The following is a 22,563-nucleotide window of genomic DNA, read 5'->3' as shown; positions in this document are numbered from 1 at the left end:
ATCCCGATGTTTCGTCTGATTCGAACATCTTGTAAATATTATAAAAAGTGTGATTATTTTTCTTTTTATTGAACGCGAAATATTCTCAATACCTTGTATCACGTTAAACTCAATTTCTACAAAAGTTAAACCACTTCTTTTTCGTAGAAATGAGTTACATGGAATATTCTAGAGCTTCATATTGAATTTCTTGATAGACACAGATGATTGTAAGTTTCTTTTTATTAAAAGCACACTGAACAAGGAGATGAATTTATTGAAATACATTTTGTCTTTTTCCGCGAATGAATATCGAATATTCGACGTTGAAAGAAATAAATACATTTACATGGTACAACCTTCGAGAAGATTGAGTTCGATTTTTCTTGGTGTTTGCCTAACAGTATTTGCATTCAGCAACTTTCGATTCTTTTCACGGGTGTACACAATGAAATTGTGAAATTCAAATTGTTAAGAGCAGACCTTGCAATATACAGAAGCATCGGAAAGTTATAATTCGAACGATAAAGAGGACGATTTTATTAATCGAGAGGAAATTTCATTGTTAAAAACCCATCAAAATTTTCTTCCACGATCTCTGTAGTTCCACAGAGTGCCCAGGAAGTCGTTAAACTTTTTCATGCTAAATGAAGCAGAACTTCATCTTCGTAATTACTCTAACAATCTAGCAGATTCAAATTTGCACATATAATAGCTAGTTATTACTTTGGCCGTTCATGAGTCTTAGAAAGATACTCACTTTTACAGGTAGCTAAGAAAAATTTGTCGACCAATATCAAATTGAACCTTCCGTCTCATTTAGCAAATTCCTCTGTCCATCGATGACACGATGAATATTCATAATTGAACCGAAAACGTCAATTATTATCGAAACTCAATCCCGCGTTAACATTACTCATCAAATTTCTTTATCAATGCATGTTCGATATTTGAAACGCGTTGAAATACCGAAGATTCTTTCGATCATTAATTATTATATTTTCGTTCAAGTGAAATTTGTACGATGAAATACTAATCGAATGTCTGAATGTCTGAAAGCATTTAACACATTTAGAAACGGAGCGTATTCGTGTAGGAAGCGATATCTATGGGAGATTCTGTGATAATGAATGTCGATCATTGATAATCGAGTTCACTGGACCTAGAAATTGCTCCGATCTGTTCGTACGTGACTGAATCGTACTGGTCAATTAAATCTGACATCATTCCATCAAATTGTAGCTGTCCGTAACGAGAACGGGAACGATTCGTGTTAAGTGTTTGAGTACGTGTATATTTCTGCTTCTAAGAACAAGAAATTATGTGATCTACCTTGTAATATAAAGTGTTTCACTTGAAGCAATTACGGGAGATTTTATGCTGTATCCGCTGAACGTAATTGAAAATTTGTGTAATTTTCATTAAATTTAAATACAAATTAGAGAAATGGAGGTGACAAATGGAAAGGAAGGAAATACTAAGAATTCTTGGAGCAATACAATTTCATTTTTTTATAATTATGTTATTGCTATTTTTCTAATATAAATTTCAAAAAGGAAAAAAATGATTAAAGAGGAAATGCACTTTAATGTAAAGAAATTTCACTATAGAAGAATTCAGTGTGAAGGAATTTCACTATACTGGAATTCAATGCAAAGGAATTCCACTATACTGGAATTCAATGCAAAGGAATTCCACTATACTGGAATTCAATGTGAAGGAATTCCACTATACTGGAATTCAATGCAAAGGAATTCCACTAAACTAGAATTCAATGCAAAGGAGTTCTACTATACTCGAATTCAACGTAAAGGAATTCCACTATACCAGAAAATATGACTTAATTCTTTTTTTAAGCACTAAAAATCAACTTCGAGTCAAGGCAATTAAGAGTTCACAAATTGAACTCATCAATAAAAAGCTGTATCACTGATACAGCTATACTAAATTCACCGATAATTCGACACGATTCTTCAAATATCTGAAAATTGAAAAAAAAAATATTCCATCGAATATCAATAACTCGTTAACTAATTTCTAATTTCACCAGTGTGCTAAAAAGGGAAAGCAATCGTCACATTAAAAATTAGCGTAATTCCCGTGAACATTTCTACAAAATTTCAATTTGCACGAGTGGAGGAAGCATGTGTAGCGAAGGGCTCATTAAGTATCACGAGTGGCCAGGGACGAACAGTGGCTTGTACTTATTCAAATCGTTACACGGTTGTAACCACGCTGTCAGAACCATCTGTGTCGAAAATTCAAAGGTTTTCTGCCCCTGTCGTGCAACGATAGACTCGAAAGCGGCGGGATTCGGGATAATGAAAAGCGAGGATTAACGCCATGCACCAGTTACCGCATGTTAACAACCAAGCATTACTATCTATACCCGCTCCAACGTACGTGAAGTGTATCAGACCATCATAAACAAGGATCGAGATGAGAATGACGGTAATTTACAACCCAACGACTTCCGTTCGAGAAAAATATCACCGTGTCCGGGGGCGCAATTTGCGCCACGCTCGAAGCTTGGAAATTAACACACTCCTTCGCAACCCCTTGAAATTACATTTTTCCCTATTTCCGAGAACTTTAAATAACTGTAATCGATGAACGTGAAACTTGAACGTCAAGTATCCCTTTATATTGACTTGCACTACTGAACATATATACGTCCCTTCTCTTTCTCCAATATTTACTAACTTTTATCTCGAGATGCAATGAAAAACAATAAAGTAAAACATTAAAAAAAAGACATTCCTAATGAAAGAATGTAATTAATAATTTTCTAAAAAAATCTGTTCCTTATGTATAATGCTGTACACTATAGGTATTATTTTCAGTTTAATTTTTAGTACAAGCAATATTTAAAATGTTAAATTTTTACCAATTACGTTAACCAATAGAAAGTATGTTATTCTAATGGGAATTTGCAAAGTTCAGAGTTCTAAACACCAAAGAATTCTGAATTTATGTAACAATTTAATTCCTCACAGAAAAATGCTCCAATTTGTAAGAAACAATTTCCTGAAGTTTTTCCATGCGAGCAAACATAGCTTTCCTAGCCTCGTTTATTATTATCAGAAACTCATCTTTGATAGAAATACATGGTGTACGTGGTCCATCGAGAATTCGGATACCAATCAACGCAAACACACCGTACAAGTTACAACGTTACGATGAATTTTATTCGCCACTGAACTTCGATTAGATCTTGCCACTCGCCGGACAGAATCATTATAACGAGTGCCCTAATGATAAACAACGGCTGAGCGCGGTTTAATCGTAGGACAGCAATCATCTAGCCGCGATCATAGCGTAATCTACCCTTATCTAAACACGAGTTGGCTGTCAACCGATTGTCACATTATCCGCTATCTAATTATCAATAATTACCAACCGGTAATCTCGCCTAATTGTAATGCAATCTCTCCATCTAATTGCAATCTGTCCATCGGTTGTCAGTCGCTTATTATCGAGACGTCAGTTAGCCACGCGATCATCGTTGACATTGTTCACACTGGCTCGCTTCAGGACTATCTTTTATTAGATATTCATCTAACAATTGCACGTTCATGCTGCCACTGTGCTCGTTGAGGCGCGTTGCGTGTACAACGATGGGTTTAAATAATGTTGAGAAATGCTGTTTGCCATGTTTGACGTGCTGTTGAACGTGTGTTGTCCGAGGGAGTTGATGGTTTCGTTGAATAGTGAAAAAGTAACTGATGCGTCGTCTATGTTCAGCCACGAGTCGTTGTTTAATTATTTTTTAGTAAAAATGATTTGTGAGTGCTATTATGAAACTTAGGAATTTATTATGAAAATGAGTTTGTTTGGGAATTTCTATTTGTGCTCATATTTTTAGGACCAAAAATAAATATTTATTGTGTACTAATTTTTTTTTAATTTTCTAATGGAATTTCTAGTGAGATTTATTATGAAATTATTTTCGCTCGAGGGAGTTGACGATTTTGTTGAATAGTGAAAAAGTGACCATTTACTATATCGTCTATGTTCAGTCAAAAGTTGTTAATTAGGTTTCTCAGTTAAAAATAATTCGAGTTTCCTTAGGAAATTTGTGAGTTTACTAAAAATTGTGAATTTATTATGAAAATGAGTTTGTTTAGGAATTTCCTTTCGTGCTTACATTTCTACTAACACTTTTTCAAATTTTTAAATGGAGTTAGTGAGAGATTCATAATTTTACTATAAAATTATATTATAAAATTTTTAGTGGATTTAGCGAAAATTCCGCGCTAATTTAATTAGGTAAAACAACTGCACGTCGAATTAAGTGACTGAAAATTTTATTCTTCCGAGGTATTGTGAATTTGCTAATTAAAACGAGAATTCCTCCATCCGGTACCTCTTACTATTAAATTCAATCGTCTATTATTTTATGATTCCGAGCGTTCTCCCCTTGTCTCCATTGTATTCTGCACGGTTATTTAGAGAATTCAACCATTCGTCGTTCTCGTATGTCTGTTTAATTACGAATTACTCCAACTGGAATATCGCATCATCATCAATCACGCATCCCATGATTGTCAATTTTCGAAAATCCAATCAGCTCACTTTCTACTCGCTAAACTAAAACAAGGAAATTTTAACCCTATCTACTTTATTTTATTTCACAATATAAAATATATTAATTCACGTGAAAATTTAAAATGAATTTCTAACAATAATGAAAGTATGCAAATATTCAAATAGTGTGACATTTATCAAATACAACATTCGAACTATCAATCTATCCTTTTATCTATTTAATCCGATCATTCAAACAAGAGAGAGAGAGAGAGAGAAAAAAGAGTACAAACTACCACGTCAAAAGGGCAATCCAATTAAAAAAAAAGGGGGATCTTGAAATGGTCCAGTAAATTTCCATCGTTTAGAACTGTATCGTTGGGCTCCCGTCACTCGAACGCGTCGAAATCATCAATGGACGCGAACGGAAACGCTCGCTGGCCACGACTGCATCAGAGAGTCGGTCGAGTTCAGGGCAACGGCGTAATTACCGTGAAACCGCGGCTTAATTGCTAGGGCAAATAGCTAAATTAAAGCGGCGCTTTACGAGGCCAAGCGAGCGGCGACTGATTGTGTTTTTGGTTGTAACCGGTTGTCACGGTTGTTAAACCGCGCTGGAACCCGAGGGGAAACGTAGAGCTTTTGTGCGAAACGACGCCCGGGATTCACGCGCGAGCTTGTACTCTTCTTCCACGTTGACGTGGACGTCGGTCGTCGTCGTCGTCGTCGTCGTCGTCGTCTGCGTGATTTTAACGACGAGACGAGTGGCCGGTTACGAGGCCACCTTTCCACAGGTTCGACGTGACAGCCGTCGTTTCGCCTGGTAACGAGCACTGCCTTACTTTTTTTTCCCTACCACGGCCATTTGTTTCTTTTAACTGGGCGAAATATCTAGCCGTGACCGTGTTTGCTTGGTGTTCTTTGTTTCCGAGGGAAAGAAGAGCACTTTTGATGACAATGGGATGAAGAAATTGAGGACTCAATTGGAATGTGTGGGAATGATCGAATGCAAATTGTTGATGATGGGATTTGTATTCGTTTGTGATTATTCTGTATAAAAGGAGAGCTCTTTTGGAGAGAATGGGATGAAGAAATTGAGGACTCAATTGGAATGAGTAAGTGAGTGGGAATGATTGAATGCAAATTGTTGATGATGGGTTTTGTATTCGTTTGCGACTTTTCTGTATAAAAGAAGAGCACCTTTGATGACAATGGAATGAAAAAATTGGAGACTCAATTGGAATGAGTAACTGAGTGACTACTACAAACCCATAAAATGATAGTTATGAGGACAATAAAGGTATAGAAATTATGGAATGATGGAGTGAAAATTGTTAATGATGGGTTTTATATTCGTTTGTACTCTGTCCATAGAAAAGGAGAGCTTTTTTGACGAGAATGGAATGAAGAAATTGAGAACTCAATTGGAATGAGTAATTGACTGGGAATGATGGAATGTAAATTGTTGATGATGGGTTTTATATTCGTTTGTGCTTTGTCTATAGAAAAGGAGAGTTTTTTTGTCGAGAATGGAATGAAGAAATTGAGAACTCAATTGGAATGAGTAAGTGAGTGGGAATGATTGAATGCAAATTGTTGCTGATGGGTTTTGTATTCGTTTGCAACTTTTCTGTATAAAAGAAGAGCACTTTTGATGACAATGGAATGAGTGAAGAAATTGAGAACTCAATTGGAATGAGTAAGTGAGTGGGAATGATTGAATGCAAATTGTTGATGATGGGTTTTGTATTCGTTTGCAACTTTTCTGTATAAAAGAAGAGCACCTTTGATGACAATGGAATGAGAAAATTGGAGACTCAATTGGAATGAGTAATTGAGTGACTACTACAAACCCATAAAATGATAGTTATGAGGACAATAAAGGTATAGAAATTATGGAATGATGGAGTGAAAATTGTTGATGACTTGTGTTACTTTGTATTCGTCTATGCGATTCTGGAGCACAGTCAGTTTCGTCTAAAAATATGTGTGCTTTTACGGAGAGATTGCTAAATATTCATAGGCAGTCAAGTATTCTATGAAATATTAAATCAGTTTCTGTATTACTGTATTGCTGTATAAATTATTAAATACAGCTTAAAACCAAAGACTATTTTTGTACTTTCTAAAATGATACGAATTTTGAGAATTTTAGTCTATGAATATCTTCCTTTGACCGAATCTATCGTATAAATTTATCATGAATTCAGCTGCATATTTACGTTGCATTGACTGAAGTACTTTCTCTCTTCTATCCGGTTAACTAATTAGCAAATGCAAACCTAATATTATAATACAGTGAAAACCACTGCAATTTTTTTCAAATCCTATCATTATAAAACGTCTTCAATTACAGAGAATCAGCGAATGGTTCCAAACCACAATTTTTCAAGCATCGAAAAATAAAACTCTCAGGGATAATAAAAAACGAAGAAACCTGCTATACTTAACTATCATGTTGAAATGAGAACTCGAAGCACTTATTACTACAAAATAATTTTTAATTTAAAAAAATTCATTCTGCTGATGCAGTGCTATGATCACTCTTACATACTCACTTAATGATACTTACAACGTTGTTACACAAAACCCTTCAAATCCTAACTCACGTATCACATAACCAAAGTCACAACAAAGCACATCATCACCCTCCACCCTTTCTCTTATCTAAAATTGAAAAGAAAAAACCACCTTCCACTCCACGTACAGCTATATTTCAGCAGCTAATAACACGAGTGATTCGCTAGGCAAGATAAACGAGATCAGAGCAGCAGATCTATCCATCAAGACTGGCATATTCTTATCAAAGGGTGGTGAGAGAGACACATCATAACCAGGTGAACGAACAATTATTCTAGCTTCAGCGTGCAGTTACACCCAGGGTGATAATTTCCAGCACGTGTGGTGATTCCCACCGGCCAGAAGATTAATTCGACACTGTGGTACGTGAAGCTAAAAATGACGACAAGGAGTAGATAGCCGCGCCAAGAGAAAGCTAAGCTTGACTCGTCGTGCCACACGTGTAAAAGCGAGACAGATACAGAAACAGCGAACCAAGCGAGAGACAGTGAGTGAGAGAGAAAGAGAGTCGACGATTGATGAGCACCTGCACCAGATTAGCGACGTTACTAATTGCAGCGAAATGGGTCGAGCTTAGCACCGAGTTAGCGTGCAAGTTAAATGGTAAACGCGTCGTCGGTTAATGGTCCCTTTTTCTTCCTTCACCAGCGATACTTGTGCCTGGCAGAGCGATTATCGTAAACGATCGCTCGTTCGTCGTTTGCGAGATTCCAACGAAGAAAATTCGTAAATATCTGTGCGGTGAATACGAGGAAACTTTGTTGTGCAATTAGGATATAGATTTTTCGTGTGTAATTTCCATGTCCTGCTTTGGAAACTGATTTCTGACTGGTTTACATATTGTCGCGAGGATGAATAACGCGAGACAAAGGTTAGGCGAGGAATGGATTGTCTCCGAAAAGTAGACGGGAAGTCTTTTCTTTTTGAAGGAATACGTCCCAGTTCTGTCAGAGTAACGTGTTTGTTTCGGTTCCGAGGTGTGCATCTTGAGAAAGAATTTCAAGCGAAATGGAAGAATCCTAGGGAAATCCTCGTTCTTGAATGCGTGAGGAAGAACAATGGAACAGTGTAATGTTTCACAGAAAGATAAAATTAATATGTAGTTTTTGTAATTTTGTTCAATATTATTCAAATTTATTAAATTATTATTTTACTACTTTTGCAATTAGTGTTCATCGAAATTTCATACGTTTAAATTATGTCTAGACAAAATAAAAAATGTTTCAAAGGAAGACTGTGTTAATATGTATTTTTTATAATTTTGTTCAACATTATTCAAATTTATTAAATTATCATTTTATTACTTTTGCAATCAGTGTTTATTGAAATTTCATACCTTTAAATTATGTCTGTACCAAATAACCAATCCACTCTGTTTTACATACTCACTGTTAGTACACTTTGCTTTCATTGCTTGAATTTTGCACCAGAGCAAAAAAGATTATTACAGATTACATCAAACTGTTCTGCTATTTTTTGCACCTGTATTCTCATAAGAAGCTTCCAATAACTTCTTCTTGCCGTGTAATCACATAGCAGCGTCATAAATACCATATCATTGACTACCACTACTTACGCACGTGTAGAGGTACACATGTCTGAGATAATCTGTGTAATATCACTTAGCTTTAAATCACGAAATGCTATTACCTGTAATATGAATGCAGCGTGTAATTCCACACTGTATTCCTTTTACAGACACACATTGCAGGATATATTATCTTATATCCTCCACAGTAAATAACAGAAATAAAATCACCTCTACCTTTTCTTCCACGAAGTAAATGCATCGTTCGAACACGTTACTCTGAATCCTCGAGAACTCCTTTAGAAAAATAATGAAAAAATAAACGAACTCTGCAAAAGTATTAATTTACACTTCTACGTTAAACAAAATTGTCGAACAATTTCCACGAAATTTTCTCATTATTACAACCGAAATAATTTATTTTTAAATAAAACTCTTTGGAGCATCATAATTTATCTTTCCTCAAAAAATTCCTTGCAATGAAATTTTAACATTAACCTCGTTTAACTCTGTTTCGACAAAAATTCAAAGGGAATTACCACGAAACTTAGCGTACGAGTAACTCATAAGCAGTCACAAACCGATTTCAGTCCGCCAATACGATTCGAGCAGGTACATTTTCAAATATCCCATCACCGTCGACGATCTAACAAACATGGGAAAATGTTCGCCAGATTCGTAAATCCGTTTCGAACGAAAAGTAGAACAGGTAGTTAGACGACCACGTGCCCCCATGATTATTGCAAAGCCACGAATTCGCGCTCGTTTAACATTCCCCATTCCCTCGAATACCTGATTGCCTCCCTGGCGGTGACAGGGATATAAACCAACTGGTTGGTGCAGGTCTTCAGGTTTCCCTGGCGAGTCTATACATATGCTGCTAACGAGGTGCCTGATCTGCAGCGAATTAACAGAATAGCAAACAATTACTACCAATTCTTCTTTTTTGTTTTTCTCTTACAACCAACAAAACAAACCAACGAAAATATTTGTGTATCCTTCGATCTAAGATTCACGTAAAATGCTGTTTTCTATCTCGTCTCTCGTAACCCTGAAGAGATAGGAAAAAAAAAACGAAGCCACACAGTTAGATATACAAATGAAACTAGATTGTGCATACAGGCATGCAGAGGTGCGTTACGTGTTAAATAGGTGTTAGAGGGTTAGTTTTGTGGTGAAAGCGGGAAGTCGACTTTCGATTCGGTGTTTTGTCGCCGATGTTCGATGAGATAATGGGGAAATAGATAAATTTGAAGTGAAAGGGGGACTGTAAAAATTAATTCGTGAAACAGATCGTGAGTTTACTGATAAAACACACTAACGAGGGAATATTTCAGTGATAATCATCGATATTGATGAAACTTTGGTATATAGTAGCATTAAAAAAAATATTTAACAGGTATTTTTTTTTATTGGCAATATTTTACATTAAAGAGGTGAAAGTCGCCCTCAAAACAAATTATTCATTCCTTTTTATTTTTCAAATTTGTCGTTGAAAAATAGAAACTTTGTGAAATTAGACTATTCCTCGATTTCTAATAATTTTCGAGAGACTAAATTATTTACTACATTCAACTTTCAGGACGATTTTCACCCTCTCACCGTGAAAGCTTGCCAACATAAAAAAATACGTATCGAATATTTTCTTTTGAGAACTACTATACACCAAAGTTTCGTCAAAATCGGTGAAAGACAACACGTACGATTTTTCAAAAACCGAGTTTCAAAGTTCTATGCAACCGTAACGAATTAACACTGAATATTTTGCGACTTAAAATATTCCTCTCTTCACGTGTGTGTGTGTATATATCCTTCGCTCCGAAAATCGGAAAAAAACAAAATCTACCAAATAACTTTTCAGCGAATCCGATAACATTCGAAAGCTTCGAGTCGTACATCACTTGCAAACAGACTCGCTAAAAATTTCAGTTCCCCTGAAGCGTGAACGAAAGAGCGTGCGTCAAAAAAACTACACGTCAATGCTAAGAGTCAAAATAGAAAATAGGAACGAACTATCAAACGAAAAGCTAAAAAAAGGAAAGTCGAGTTTTCGCTTCACGCGTGAAATGCGAAAAACGGAGCTGACAGCAAAACAAACGGCTGACGGGGCTTAAAATATGTCTGCCACGTGGTGTAGGTTCAGCCTCCGTGCGCCTATTTTGTACCTGATTTCCGCCCTGTCGATGGCAGGGGTAGAGTCCAGCCGGTTTGTGCAAGTCTGCCTTGCGTGCCGGCGAATCCAGACAGGTGTTACCTCCCTCTCCGAGATTACGAACCTGTTCATTAGTTAGTACAATCATTTTTTGGATTAGTATCGTTAGAGGAGGTACGTTAGTCTGTAAACGCTTTTTACGCGAACTCGAGAACACCGAGAAAACAATAGGATTGTGCTGCCTCGTTAATTGTCGCGGAGAACTTTCCGTCAATTTTTAGATATAATTTCATAAAATTGAGATTGTATATCTATTTGTGATTCGTATTGGGAGAAAAGAAATGTTCTTGTTCATTTTGGCGTAGAAAAATTAATTTTTACTTACTACTATGAGTACTCGCTACGTTTTCAACGTTAAGTTAATTACGATGGAGTCTATTAAGTGAAATTGAAGTCACTGTTCTGTATAAACTGGTATTTTTAATATTTTTGAGTGTTCACTTTGAGATTCATGAAAAATTTCTGAGTTGTATAAACAAAATGGGTCGTGAAAAATTGTTTGTCGGTAATTTAACGTTGGAAGTGTAGATAGTAAGCACGTACGTAAAAATAAATTCTTGTACGTCAAAATATTGTTATAAGATTGTTTTACTGGGATTTTGGTCAGTTTCACGATAAAAGCGATACCCAACGCGACTACTATATTTAACCCTTTATAGTAGCTCTATCATCAACTGTAATATTATAGTTGAAGCAGTCGGTTGAGAGAAGCTTTTTTTAAGAATTCAAATTTTTCTAACAACGTAAAGAGTTGGATAAACATGAATATTCAATATTTTTTTGAATTTCAATATTCAAGGAGAATGGAAAATCTCTCATTTGCCCCAATTATTTCACACCCTAATAACACGTCGAGCAATAATCACGTGGAAATTCGAAGTTGTACTCTGAAAGGTTGAACAACTCTCGTTCCATTCGTTAAAATTCAATTTCAATTGTTCACGTCTCGTCACAGCGAAACATATGATTCGATAAGTTTCAAAAACTGGCAAAAGCTCCGTTGATAGAGCAATCGTAAATATCGGAGCGTTCTTCTCGTTAGAGAGACAGCACAGTAAATCAATCCTTGCGATCTCCTCGCGTGATAGAGAACAACAGAAATTATATCCTCGGTGAAAATATGTTTTTTTCTCGCATGGCAGTCGATTTCCTATCGAAAATATTTTCCCGCCGATAGAGCACGCTATTGTTCTCGGTGTTCACGTGCCGCCGCGGATATTTACAGTGACCAAGTATTTCGCGGTGCCGCGTCTGGAAAAACAAAAACGCACAAGTCAATGGGAGGGAGTTGGGGAAACTATAATAATTGAATGACCGCGCTCGTAAAGTTTTCCAATGGCTCTGAAAAAAATTTCCGCCTCTCGATCGCTCTTTTTCCACAGGCGCGTGTTAAACACATTTAATACAATGCCTTAGTACGCGTTAGTACGACGGAATCTTGATTGTACGGTTTCACGATTGTCAAAATTTGAGTATTTTAGTTGGCTGTTTGAATCTACGCTAGTTTGATGAATTTTTGGTACTTTGAACATTTAGAAATTTGATATTTTGTTCGTGTTACTTCAACTTAGTTTAAAGCCTCATAAAACTATTGATAAATTTGAGTTTGTGTTACTCAAAGCCTCAAACCATCAAAGCTTCCTAAAAATATTGATAAATTTGAGCTTGCATTACTCAAAGCCCAAAACCAGCAAAGCCTCATAATACTATTGATAAATTTGAGTTTGTATTACTCAAAGCCTCATAAAAATAGTGACAAATTTGAGTTTGTATTACTTCAAAGCCTCCTAAAAATATTGATAAATTTGAGCTTGCATTACTTAAAGCCTAAAAGCAGCAAAGCCTCATAATACTATTGATAAATTTGAGTTTGTATTACTCAAAGCCTCATAAAACTACTGACAAATTTAAGTCTGTATTACTTCAAGTCTCCTAAAAATATTGATAAATTTGAGCTTGCATTACTCAAAACCTCAAACCAGCAAAGCCTCACAGAACTATTTATAAACTTGAGAATGAGGCAAACTGAATGTTGATGAAGTTAGAAAAATTCAACCTCTCTGATTCGACGTGCAATTTTTCCCATTTACCAGACACCATATACATATTCCAAAAAAATATCGATAAATAAAAATTTTAAAAAGTGCCAAATTACCGCCACTTTAAAAGCACCAAATATTCAACAGCAATGTTTAAAAAGTCGTCTACTACAAAGCTTGAATTTCCCTGGATCGAATCGTTCAATCAAGATCCCACCGGTGATGAAACGTAACGGCGAATCGTCGATGATTTTTACTCGAGACTAGAATCGACCACAGAACAGTTGCACGGCAAGCGAACAAAAAGATCAGGCCTGCGATGCTGCTGCTCTCCTCTATTTTTCAGATAGACGGGCAACAAATCGAAAATGAGCCGAGCTCTTGTTTTGTTCGCGAAAATACACCGACCGTGTGCACACACACACGTGTACCCACCGCATTCACGTATATACACGCACACACACGTAACCCAAGAACATATGGACCATGGTCTTCGTTTACGCCTGTGTGAAGGCAACCGAACGTGCACCGATGCAGAGCTCGCGTGTGTATGGGTTCTCATGCAACGGGAGCATTCAGTCACGGAGCTCGGTCAGCAGTCCTGATTTCGCTGCATACAAGAATTCTGTGGTCGCTGCAGTTTCAACGTGAGCATCTTCATCCCTTTCATCCTCCTCGTCGACGTCGTCGTCGTCGGCGTCGCTGGCTGGAATAAAAACTACTGATTTATCGCCGACGTTTGGGACTGCTTCGATAAAATTCCGAAAGGTCCAGAGACTCCCGCGTCTTCTTCTTGCCGCGGGGATTTACCGGAGTCACTCGGAGGAATCTCTTTTCACGGGGCTAATTTTTTCGAGAGAGAAACGCTCGTCTGACTTGTGCAGCTCCAAAGTTTTGCACCATTATTGGGACATTTTTGGGGGGAAGCGGTATTCTTTTTGATAATCTTGTGACAATATTAACCCACCTTTTCTTTTTCTAATTTCTGAAATCGAGTGAAAATAAAATGTTAGCGTCTTACTTGGGCTTCTTTTCAATTTCTATTTTTCTGAAAAGTATTGAGAATCAATTAAAAGATAATAATAATTATGAGAGACAAACTGTGATTTACATGAGTGTTGTGAGACTCAAGCTTCTTACTTAATCATACTTAATTCTCTCTATTAAATTCTCAACTATATTTCGAATGATTTCACATTGTATCACTTACTCAACCAGTACTTAACCATCTTTATACTTCGAAATCCAAACAAAACACTCTCAGAAATTACTATTTTCATTAAAACAGCGCCTTCATTCTCGAGGAAGCATTCTCACCTGCGTTAAATTTTTATCGAACCGCTTTATCCAACAGCACCAAATCCGCACCATACACTCAAACACCTTCAGCGAACAAAAAACTATTCGAAATACCGTGGCAAACACAAGCAATTCCTTCTTGCTCGCACACCGTTACATCCAACATCTAAATCAACCTTCTCCCTCGACATCCATCAAACGCACACTTCCCAACGATCGCGGATTTTTCACTCTCATCGACCCGCCTGGATCCAGCAATTGTTTCTCATGCAAGAGTTACGCCGCTACCATAAATCCACCCTTCCCTTCGTTTTTACCCAAACGAAGCAGTTCCGCCGCGATTTAACCAATCTTCCAGAAACAAGAATAAAAACAAGCCTAAGCAAAAAACAAAAGGTAGCTGGCGGAAGACGTCAGAAGGAAGAGAAGCTAGGCTAGTAGACGGGAGGAACATAAGTTTCGCGGCGGCCAGGACCGGCGAAATTGTTATTTCGCATGCGGCGTGAACCGCATTCCGAAGCTCGCGCTGCGTGAAATGCTCCTTCGCGAAATTGTCCGGCCATCCTTTATACGCGTTCCTTCTTTTTCCTCAGCAGCCACCTTTTTCCACTATTTACCCGGCCGTAAGAGTTTCTGCAGCCGCCAGGCGAACGACGCGGCGCGCCGCGCCAAGAAAAAATATGGCAAAACGCATTCCACTCCGGTTCCAACAGGAGAGAGAGAAAGAGAGAGAGAGAGAGGACAATATTCGCGAGGGTGGAAACCCGTTGATCGATACGATTTCTATGGCACGGTCTCGCGGCAGACACTTGATTCTTTTCCGATTTCAACGTGTGCAACACGATAACGGATACCAGACCGCGCGCTGCTTCGTTTAATTTCTACTTCTCTGTGTCTGCGGGAGTGAGTATCAGTGGTTCTTTTTTTTCTGCTTTTTAGTATATCCAGTTTTATTGCAATTTTATTTCCGTCTCAGTTGAGGAGCAATTTGAATGTTGTAGCTGTTGGTGTGATCTGCCTGTGATGGAAGTGTCCTTTCTTTTTAGGAGCTGTATAGTAGCTGCGACAATGGAATGTGTCGATATTCCGAGAGCCATTGTGGGATACTCTGGTTAAATTGAAGGGCAACACTTTATTTGTGAAATAGTTGGGCAATGCAATTCATTAGTTATTTGATTATTTTTTGGAAATATTTTTGTAATATGTAATCAAAAATTTCAAGAATTTAAAAAGCAATCGACGGTCGTGATTACCTAAACTTTATCAATTATGGTTTGTTTCAACTATACTATGGTGAGAATTGTTCACATTTTGATATTCTCAAAATTTCATGAATTTAAGAAGCAATCGAGGGTGTTGATTGCCTGAATTTCAATTACGGTTTGTTTCAACTATACTATGGTGAGAATTGTTCACATTTTGATATTCTCAAAATTTCATGAATTTAAGAAGCAATCGAGGGTGTTTTGATTGCCTGAATTTCAATTACGGTTTGTTTCAACTATACTATGGTGAGAATTGTTCAAATTTTGATATTCTCAAAATTTCAAGAATTTAAGAAGCAATCGAGAGTGTTGATTGCCTAAACTTCTTACGGTTTGTTTCAACTATACTATGGTGAGAATTGTTCACATTTTGATATTCTCAAAATTTCAAGAATTTAAGAAGCAATCGAGAGTGTTGATTGCCTAAACTTGATCAATTATGATTTTTTTAAACTATACTATGGTGAGATTGCTCGTATTTTGATATTCTCGATACGGAGAACTGGTATTAAAAAATACGTAAATATTGAATAATTAATGAATCGAATTGCGCAGTTATTTTTTAACTAAAGGTTTATTTCGATTTAACCTCGTTGAAAATTGTCGCACTTTACTGCTGCATCGGTGATTTTTAGACATTGGAGGTATTTCTTTTTGTGCGTAACAAAATATAAAACGTGATGTTAAAGCTTGGGTCGTGGAATATTTCATATTTGCAATTCTGTCACTGATGGACTCCACATGATTAAACAAGTGGCCCTTGTTCAGCGCGAGAAATTGGGCGGAAATTATTTAACACGTATCGTGTCATGGGAGAAATACGAGTTTTGGTGGAATATTAAAGCGAAATTAAAAAATCACGTTAAAATGTTGAAATATCGATATGACGAACGAAAAAGAATTCTTTTGGACTCGCAGCTTAAACGAGATACGCAGTAAAGGAGATTAAGGTGACGAGAATTTAATATTCATCATATTAAATTTTTATCAAAATTAATATCAAAAATTATAAATTTAATATTTATCATATTAAATATAAAAACCTCGATAGTCTCAAATTCTTGTCACTTTAGTCTATTTTTCTGAGTTTCAGCCACGAGTCCAAAAAAAATTCTCTTTCCTTTCGGAATTTAAATTTGTAAAAAAATCTATCGTTCACCTCGATAAATATCAAACATTTCGTAACACGCAAACGAAATGTTAGGATACCCGAAGAATTTCCATTATTTTCGATAAATTTCTATTTTCACCAACTTTCCCTTGAATTTTACATGAAAAGCTGCAAACAACCTCCAAGCAATTATTACTTTACAAAACACATGCTCTCTACTCAACGACAAAATATCGACATTTCTCAAGATCTTCCCTTAAACTGTTATAAATTACAGCCTGATTGCACTTCACTTCGTTGTTACGTGTTCCGTGATGCATCGTTTCTTCGATGAAGCGAGACTACAGTTGGTCGAAAACGAAACAGACGAAAGTGTAATCTTTGACAAGCACGAAAAGTTTGAAGATCCGATCAAAAAGTTCATTTCTACTCGATCATGTTCAAGGAAGGTGCCACCAGGAAACCGATGTACCTTCGTCTTGTCGTTGCTCGTAAGGTAGCCCGTGTAAATTATGAAAGATCGAGGCATCGTTCTTTTTGAAGTGTCATAATCGATCACGATCAAGAAACAGTGCCATTGTTGCGACGATATAATGAAGTAATTGCCGTGCAGATTTCTCTGCATCGATCTTTTTCCATGTCACCTGCTTTCTAAATAACAGCCTTTGTACTTCGAAACTGAGTGAAAATATTCCCTGATTTGCTATTTCCATTGAATTTAATTTGGAAAATACTCGAAACGTGCGTAGGTAATTTTAATTATTTCTGCATTTATTTGATCTTTTCGACTCTGATATATGTTTTCAAATATTTCTGTGTTAAAGAAGAATGGAATTGTTAAAACCTTATTTTAATAACCTAATATACCTTATTTTAAACACACTACTTCCAAAACTACCTACAAATTTTCACACAAATAATTGAAAAAAATGGTATTGGAAATAATTTAAAGTATTTCCTGATTCGATACTTCAATAGAATTTAATTGGAAAATATCACAAAAGTTCACACTAATTGTAATTAGTAACTCTTTAACAAATTTCCTTCTTTTTAAACACAGAAATACACGAGAATATATATCAAATCGAAAAGATAAAGTTGTGAATGAAGAAATAATTAAAATTGCCTGTGTTGCAAAGTACTTCTGTGTTAAGAAAAAGTAAATTTGTTAAAGGTTTACTAACTTTAGTGTGTTCTTCTGTCCAACTATACACTTAAGGTCTTTGGGTCTTTTTGACAGGGAAAAATTATGTGTAAAAATATGATATAATGTTAAGGGAGCCTAAACAACTATGTAAATAACAATTTCACTACATTTTCTTAATTCCAGCAAAAGTTATTAAAAAACGAGAACGCGATGGGTCAAAGGAGACCCGAAGATCGTACTAGAGTTAATTACAATTAGTATGAATATTAATCACATTATTTTCAAAACACAGATAACTGAAAATCGACAATACCTCAGACATCAGAATAATCACGAATGCCGCTATATTGCAAAAAGCCTTCGATGCAATATTAAAAATTACGGACTCACTTGCAAGGCTCAAGACACAGAACTTTGGTACGAAAGAATGAGGCCACGCCACGACCCAGAGAAACTTCCCAAACGGAGCACAAGCTCGAACTTTCGGGGGAAACATTACTCAGAACCCGTTTCATTTTCCGCGTTTGCTTTCAAAATGAGTTTTTAAGTTTCACAGGGTAAGCGCGTGACTGTAATATCACCGGAAATTCAGGCGAAAAATTACAACGAAGAAGGGAAACCCGGCCGAATTGCAATTTCTCATTTTCAAACTGCTCATCTGCACCGAAAAGTGAATAATTGTCGCAACGCGCCACGTTCGCCCACCCCCCTCTTTCTTTTTAAATTTAACGTTTAACGACATCAACCTACTTGCCGAAAGGAAATTGCCCCCGAAAATGTAACGGCCGCTCTCCGCGTTAATTCACGACGAAATCGGCGAACCTAAGGGAGAAACCGGGTTCCGAAGGGACAGAACAAAGCATGAAATATCCAAGTTGCGTGACACTGCGATTTACGTAGGAAGTAGGAAGCCTTTAATCCGCCGTTAGATACCGTGACTTCATCGCAAATCTACGGAACATACATATGCGCATAAAGTGAACGGACTAAAGCTCTTGAAAGGGTCCACCGAGTTTCTCTCAAGGATACACACAGATTTTTCTGTCGACTAATATTTGTACACGACAACGCCCGTAAAGATCTCGTCGGAGGATTTCACATCAAAGGGAAACACGTGAGTAGGATAAAAAAAACTTGGGAAAATCTTAACGTAGCCCGCGCGGCGTATAAAACTGTTATCTTTACAGGTGCTTGCAAGCACGTATAATTTTCCGTTTTTAACGATTTCAACCGCGTTTTAATGGATTTCAACCGGCACTTTGTACATCTATTCCTGCCGCACTCGCTTCGTGAAAGTAACACATAAAAATGGTGACATTAATTAAACGTTAAGAGTGTTATGAATTGCGGGGCAAAGATGGAGAGGGGGTGAGGGAAGGAGGTAAAAATGCGAAAAATATCTTGCACACGCGATATACCGAGCCTCAAATCGCGGTGAGATTAATCGCGGATACGAATCATGTCGAGGTTCAAGCTTCGGAATGTGTACACAACGGAATGCGAATTAGTCTCTGTTGTTTCCGCAAAGTCTAATCAAATTTCAATTTCAGGGTGATTTATTTGTACAGTGAATTCCCCTCTGCTGTAATTTCAAACGGGTATAGTTGAATTTTTACGAATAAATATTAAAAGAAATTTCAATTTACGATTGAGAAATAGTATTAAATTAATGGATAATAATTGTTGCACAGTAGCTTCAGGTATTAGAGTATGAGCTTTTTGAAATTTACGAAGATTCTAACTTTGAATAAATTTTCTCAACACTTTATGTTTAGAAATAGTGAAGTATTTGACAGTTTAAATACGCGCAGTCGTATATGTTCATTACTCTTTCATACATGAAGCAAATACATATACTATACACACTATCCGTTCACTTCTAATAAATTAAAATTAACTTTCGTTTTAAACACATACTCAACGAAAATTTCAAGGCAATAAAAAGGAAGGAAAAATTCTTCATTTTATTAGGTAAGAAAAAGTTCGCTGCCTTTGGTTTTATAGTCTATAAACTGGCTTCAAACGGACATATATTCCCCCTTTTTAGGTCGTTTACAGATTCATGATAACACTTCGATACATTTTATGGCATCCAAAAATGTGTGGATGAGTTTATTGCATCGAAACCACAAAGTTTCTGCTCCAATGGAATTCGTATGCTACTCGAAATATGGAGAAAAGTAATTGAAAACAGTGGACAATATTTCAATTATCTTGTGAGCATACTTTAATTTTTTTCAAACTGAAGATACAATTTTGCCAAAAGAAAAGAATATTTCAATTATTCTGTGAGTGTATTTCAATTTTTTCAACTAAAGATTCAATTTTGCCAAAAGAAGAATATAAAGAGTATTTCAATTATTCTGTGAGTGTATTTCAATTTTTTAAAAACAAAGATAGAATTTTATTAAAAAAAAGAAGGATGTTTCAATTATCCCGTGAGCGTATATCAATGTTCTAAAGACTGAAGATTTAATTTTGCCAAAATAAAGAATATTTCTATTATCATGCGAGTGTATTTCAATTGTTTCTTAAACAAAGATCGAATTTTACCAAAAAAAAAAAGGAAGCGAACTTCCTTCATCTACCAAAATTGTATCTTGCGAAACAGTTAAGACTCACAGCAGCGAGTAAAATAGAAGCAAAAAAAAAATGTATGTCTAAATCGCCCCATTACTTATCCAAGCGCACAAACTCGAAATGCACGGAATCGAAGGAAGGTCGGGCTGCGATTCGATAACAGAGGCGAACACGCGCGCGTGGCGCATCGATCAAATACGCCATGCACGGATCGAGAGAACGTAATGACCCGTAGGAGAAGCGGGCTACGAGATTATCGGCGACAAGCCCGACAATCATTTCGCAATTACGAATGCAGCGAAACAGAGGGCCGGGAGACGGCGTCGCAACACGACGGAAATAAATCGAGACGTGATTGATCGCCATCCACTGCTCCTCCCTTCTACCTGCTGCTCCTACTCTGCATGGAAACGAAATTAATGCACTGTCAATCGTGCAACGGGCAAAGCGGATAGCGCGCCCCGTGGTTCCCGCGATTTCCGTCTCCGACGCCGGACGTCCAACCTCCAACGTCGATATTTATGCGCCTTTTGCGAGCGGTCCCTTTTTCGCCGTTGAAAAATCGTTACGTCGAAAGAAAACGGAGCCTGCGAGAATTATCGGCGATTTAATTTGAGATTATTTGTATTTTTTCGGAGAATCGTTGTAGATTTGCTGAAAAAACAACGAGGAACGGGATATGTTTTGTAAAAATATTGTTTTACCGGGGGACAGAGAGAAAAAGTTTCTCTATTCGATAGAATTGTGTTTTACGTGCGCACTTGTTACCGTTAATTGCGTTTCGTGTTTATGGACGAGGAACGTGTAGTGCAGCTCGTTCTTCGAATTGTTAGTTCTGTTACTAGTTGCTTGTACCGAAGTATATTTTACGGAGTTGTTAGTCGTGAAAAACAGAAATGTATTTTACGATTTTCAATTCTGAGCAAATGCTGTTCGAATAAAGTTTCCATTCATCTATTTGTTTGTAGGAGTTAAAGTGGTACAGCACTCAAGAAATTTTGTTAATTAAATTATTTTCCAGTAGCATGTACTAGATTTCCATAAATGTTGCACGTTGATCACTCGTTAACCGAGGAAACAAGATTAAGCGACATTTTGTGAGCGAAATGCAAATTTCAATTAAACGAATTAGCAATTATTGGCAATTATTACTATAGTTCATCTGCTATTTCATTTACAACGAGCTATTGCAATTGGCAGGAAAGATTTTAACGCCAAACGAGCAACTTCGATAATGTAATTCGTATTACATTACGTATGCCTGACCATAGACCGACCTCTATCACTTAATCAAGCGTTATTACGTATTTTTCTCCTTTACCTTCAATCCAATCGTACTATTAATCACATTTCATTATTCTACTTTTTCATACATTCCCATATCTGCATTGATCTGTCCGTAAATGGAACCAAAAATTGTTTAAATTAATAAAAATTCACAACTAACACCGCCGATATTGAACATTTCCTACGTATTCCTCGTATCACGATTTTCCTCGTGATTAAATAATCCGCGTACGCCGTGAAATTCAATGAAACAATTTACATGGGCATGATGAATCCGATAATTGAAAAATCCTGCGAATGAAACGATTTGTCTCGAAACGAAAGAATAAAGGAGAAAGCAGAGAGAACGTGTAGAGGGAAATTCTCACAGCGCACGTACCTCTTTTTAACGATTTAATTCTAACATAAACACGGTGAAGCGGCACGCAAGATAAACAGCCGCGAGTTATAAAGCTCGAAAGAGGTCGGGCTTTAATTGGAAAATCGAAATCAAACGGCGAAGCAGCAATACATCCCCCCCCTCTCAGTTTTCGCTCCGTGTTTGAAACGTCTTCGCCCCGGAGCGACGTTCGATTCAGCCCCATTATCCGACGCGACTGCCGATTTCGCGTGCTGTAAGCCAAGAATTCAACAAGCCGATCGAGACGAATCGATTTCCGATCGGATGTCGCGCGAGCCTTCGGCCACGATCCGATTGAGATTGCCCCCGACCGCGGGCTGCATTGTTTCTCGATCGAACGCATTGTTTTCTGTGTCGCAAGCTCGTCGACATCAATCATTGTCTCCGCCACCGACAATTGAACTTTGCCTATCTGTATAGATACAGCCGTGTTTTCGTACACCCTTCACCTATAAAATACAGAATCACGCGTTAATTCGCGTACACCCACGCGAAAAAGGGGGAACACAGGTTCCTTCGGCGAAGCGTGATTAAAACGCAGCTTTTTTCGAACCGTTCGCCGAGGGATTTGTCTGGATTATGAAACATACTTTTTTTTTTTGTTTTTTT

General features: G+C 37.0%; 1 protein-coding gene across 1 annotated transcript in view; it reads right to left on the bottom strand.

Annotated features, from left to right (window-relative positions):
• The window catches only part of LOC108571036 (putative polypeptide N-acetylgalactosaminyltransferase 9), a 103,782-nt gene that overhangs the window by 2,021 nt on the left and 79,198 nt on the right, over positions 1–22,563 (bottom strand). The window contains exons 9-10 of the mRNA XM_017933005.1: positions 10,780–10,890; positions 9,407–9,511 (exon numbers count right to left, since the gene is read on the bottom strand). Coding sequence (XP_017788494.1) covers positions 9,407–9,511; positions 10,780–10,890 — 216 coding nt within the window. The remainder of the gene's footprint in view (positions 1–9,406; positions 9,512–10,779; positions 10,891–22,563) is intronic.

The sequence above is a fragment of the Habropoda laboriosa genome, unplaced genomic scaffold (genome assembly GCF_001263275.1).
Source record: "Habropoda laboriosa isolate 0110345459 unplaced genomic scaffold, ASM126327v1 scaffold96, whole genome shotgun sequence".
Taxonomy (NCBI): Eukaryota; Metazoa; Arthropoda; class Insecta; order Hymenoptera; family Apidae; genus Habropoda; species Habropoda laboriosa.
The sequence above is the reverse complement of the archived record's forward strand: the minus strand, read 5'-3'. Positions and strand labels throughout refer to the sequence as shown.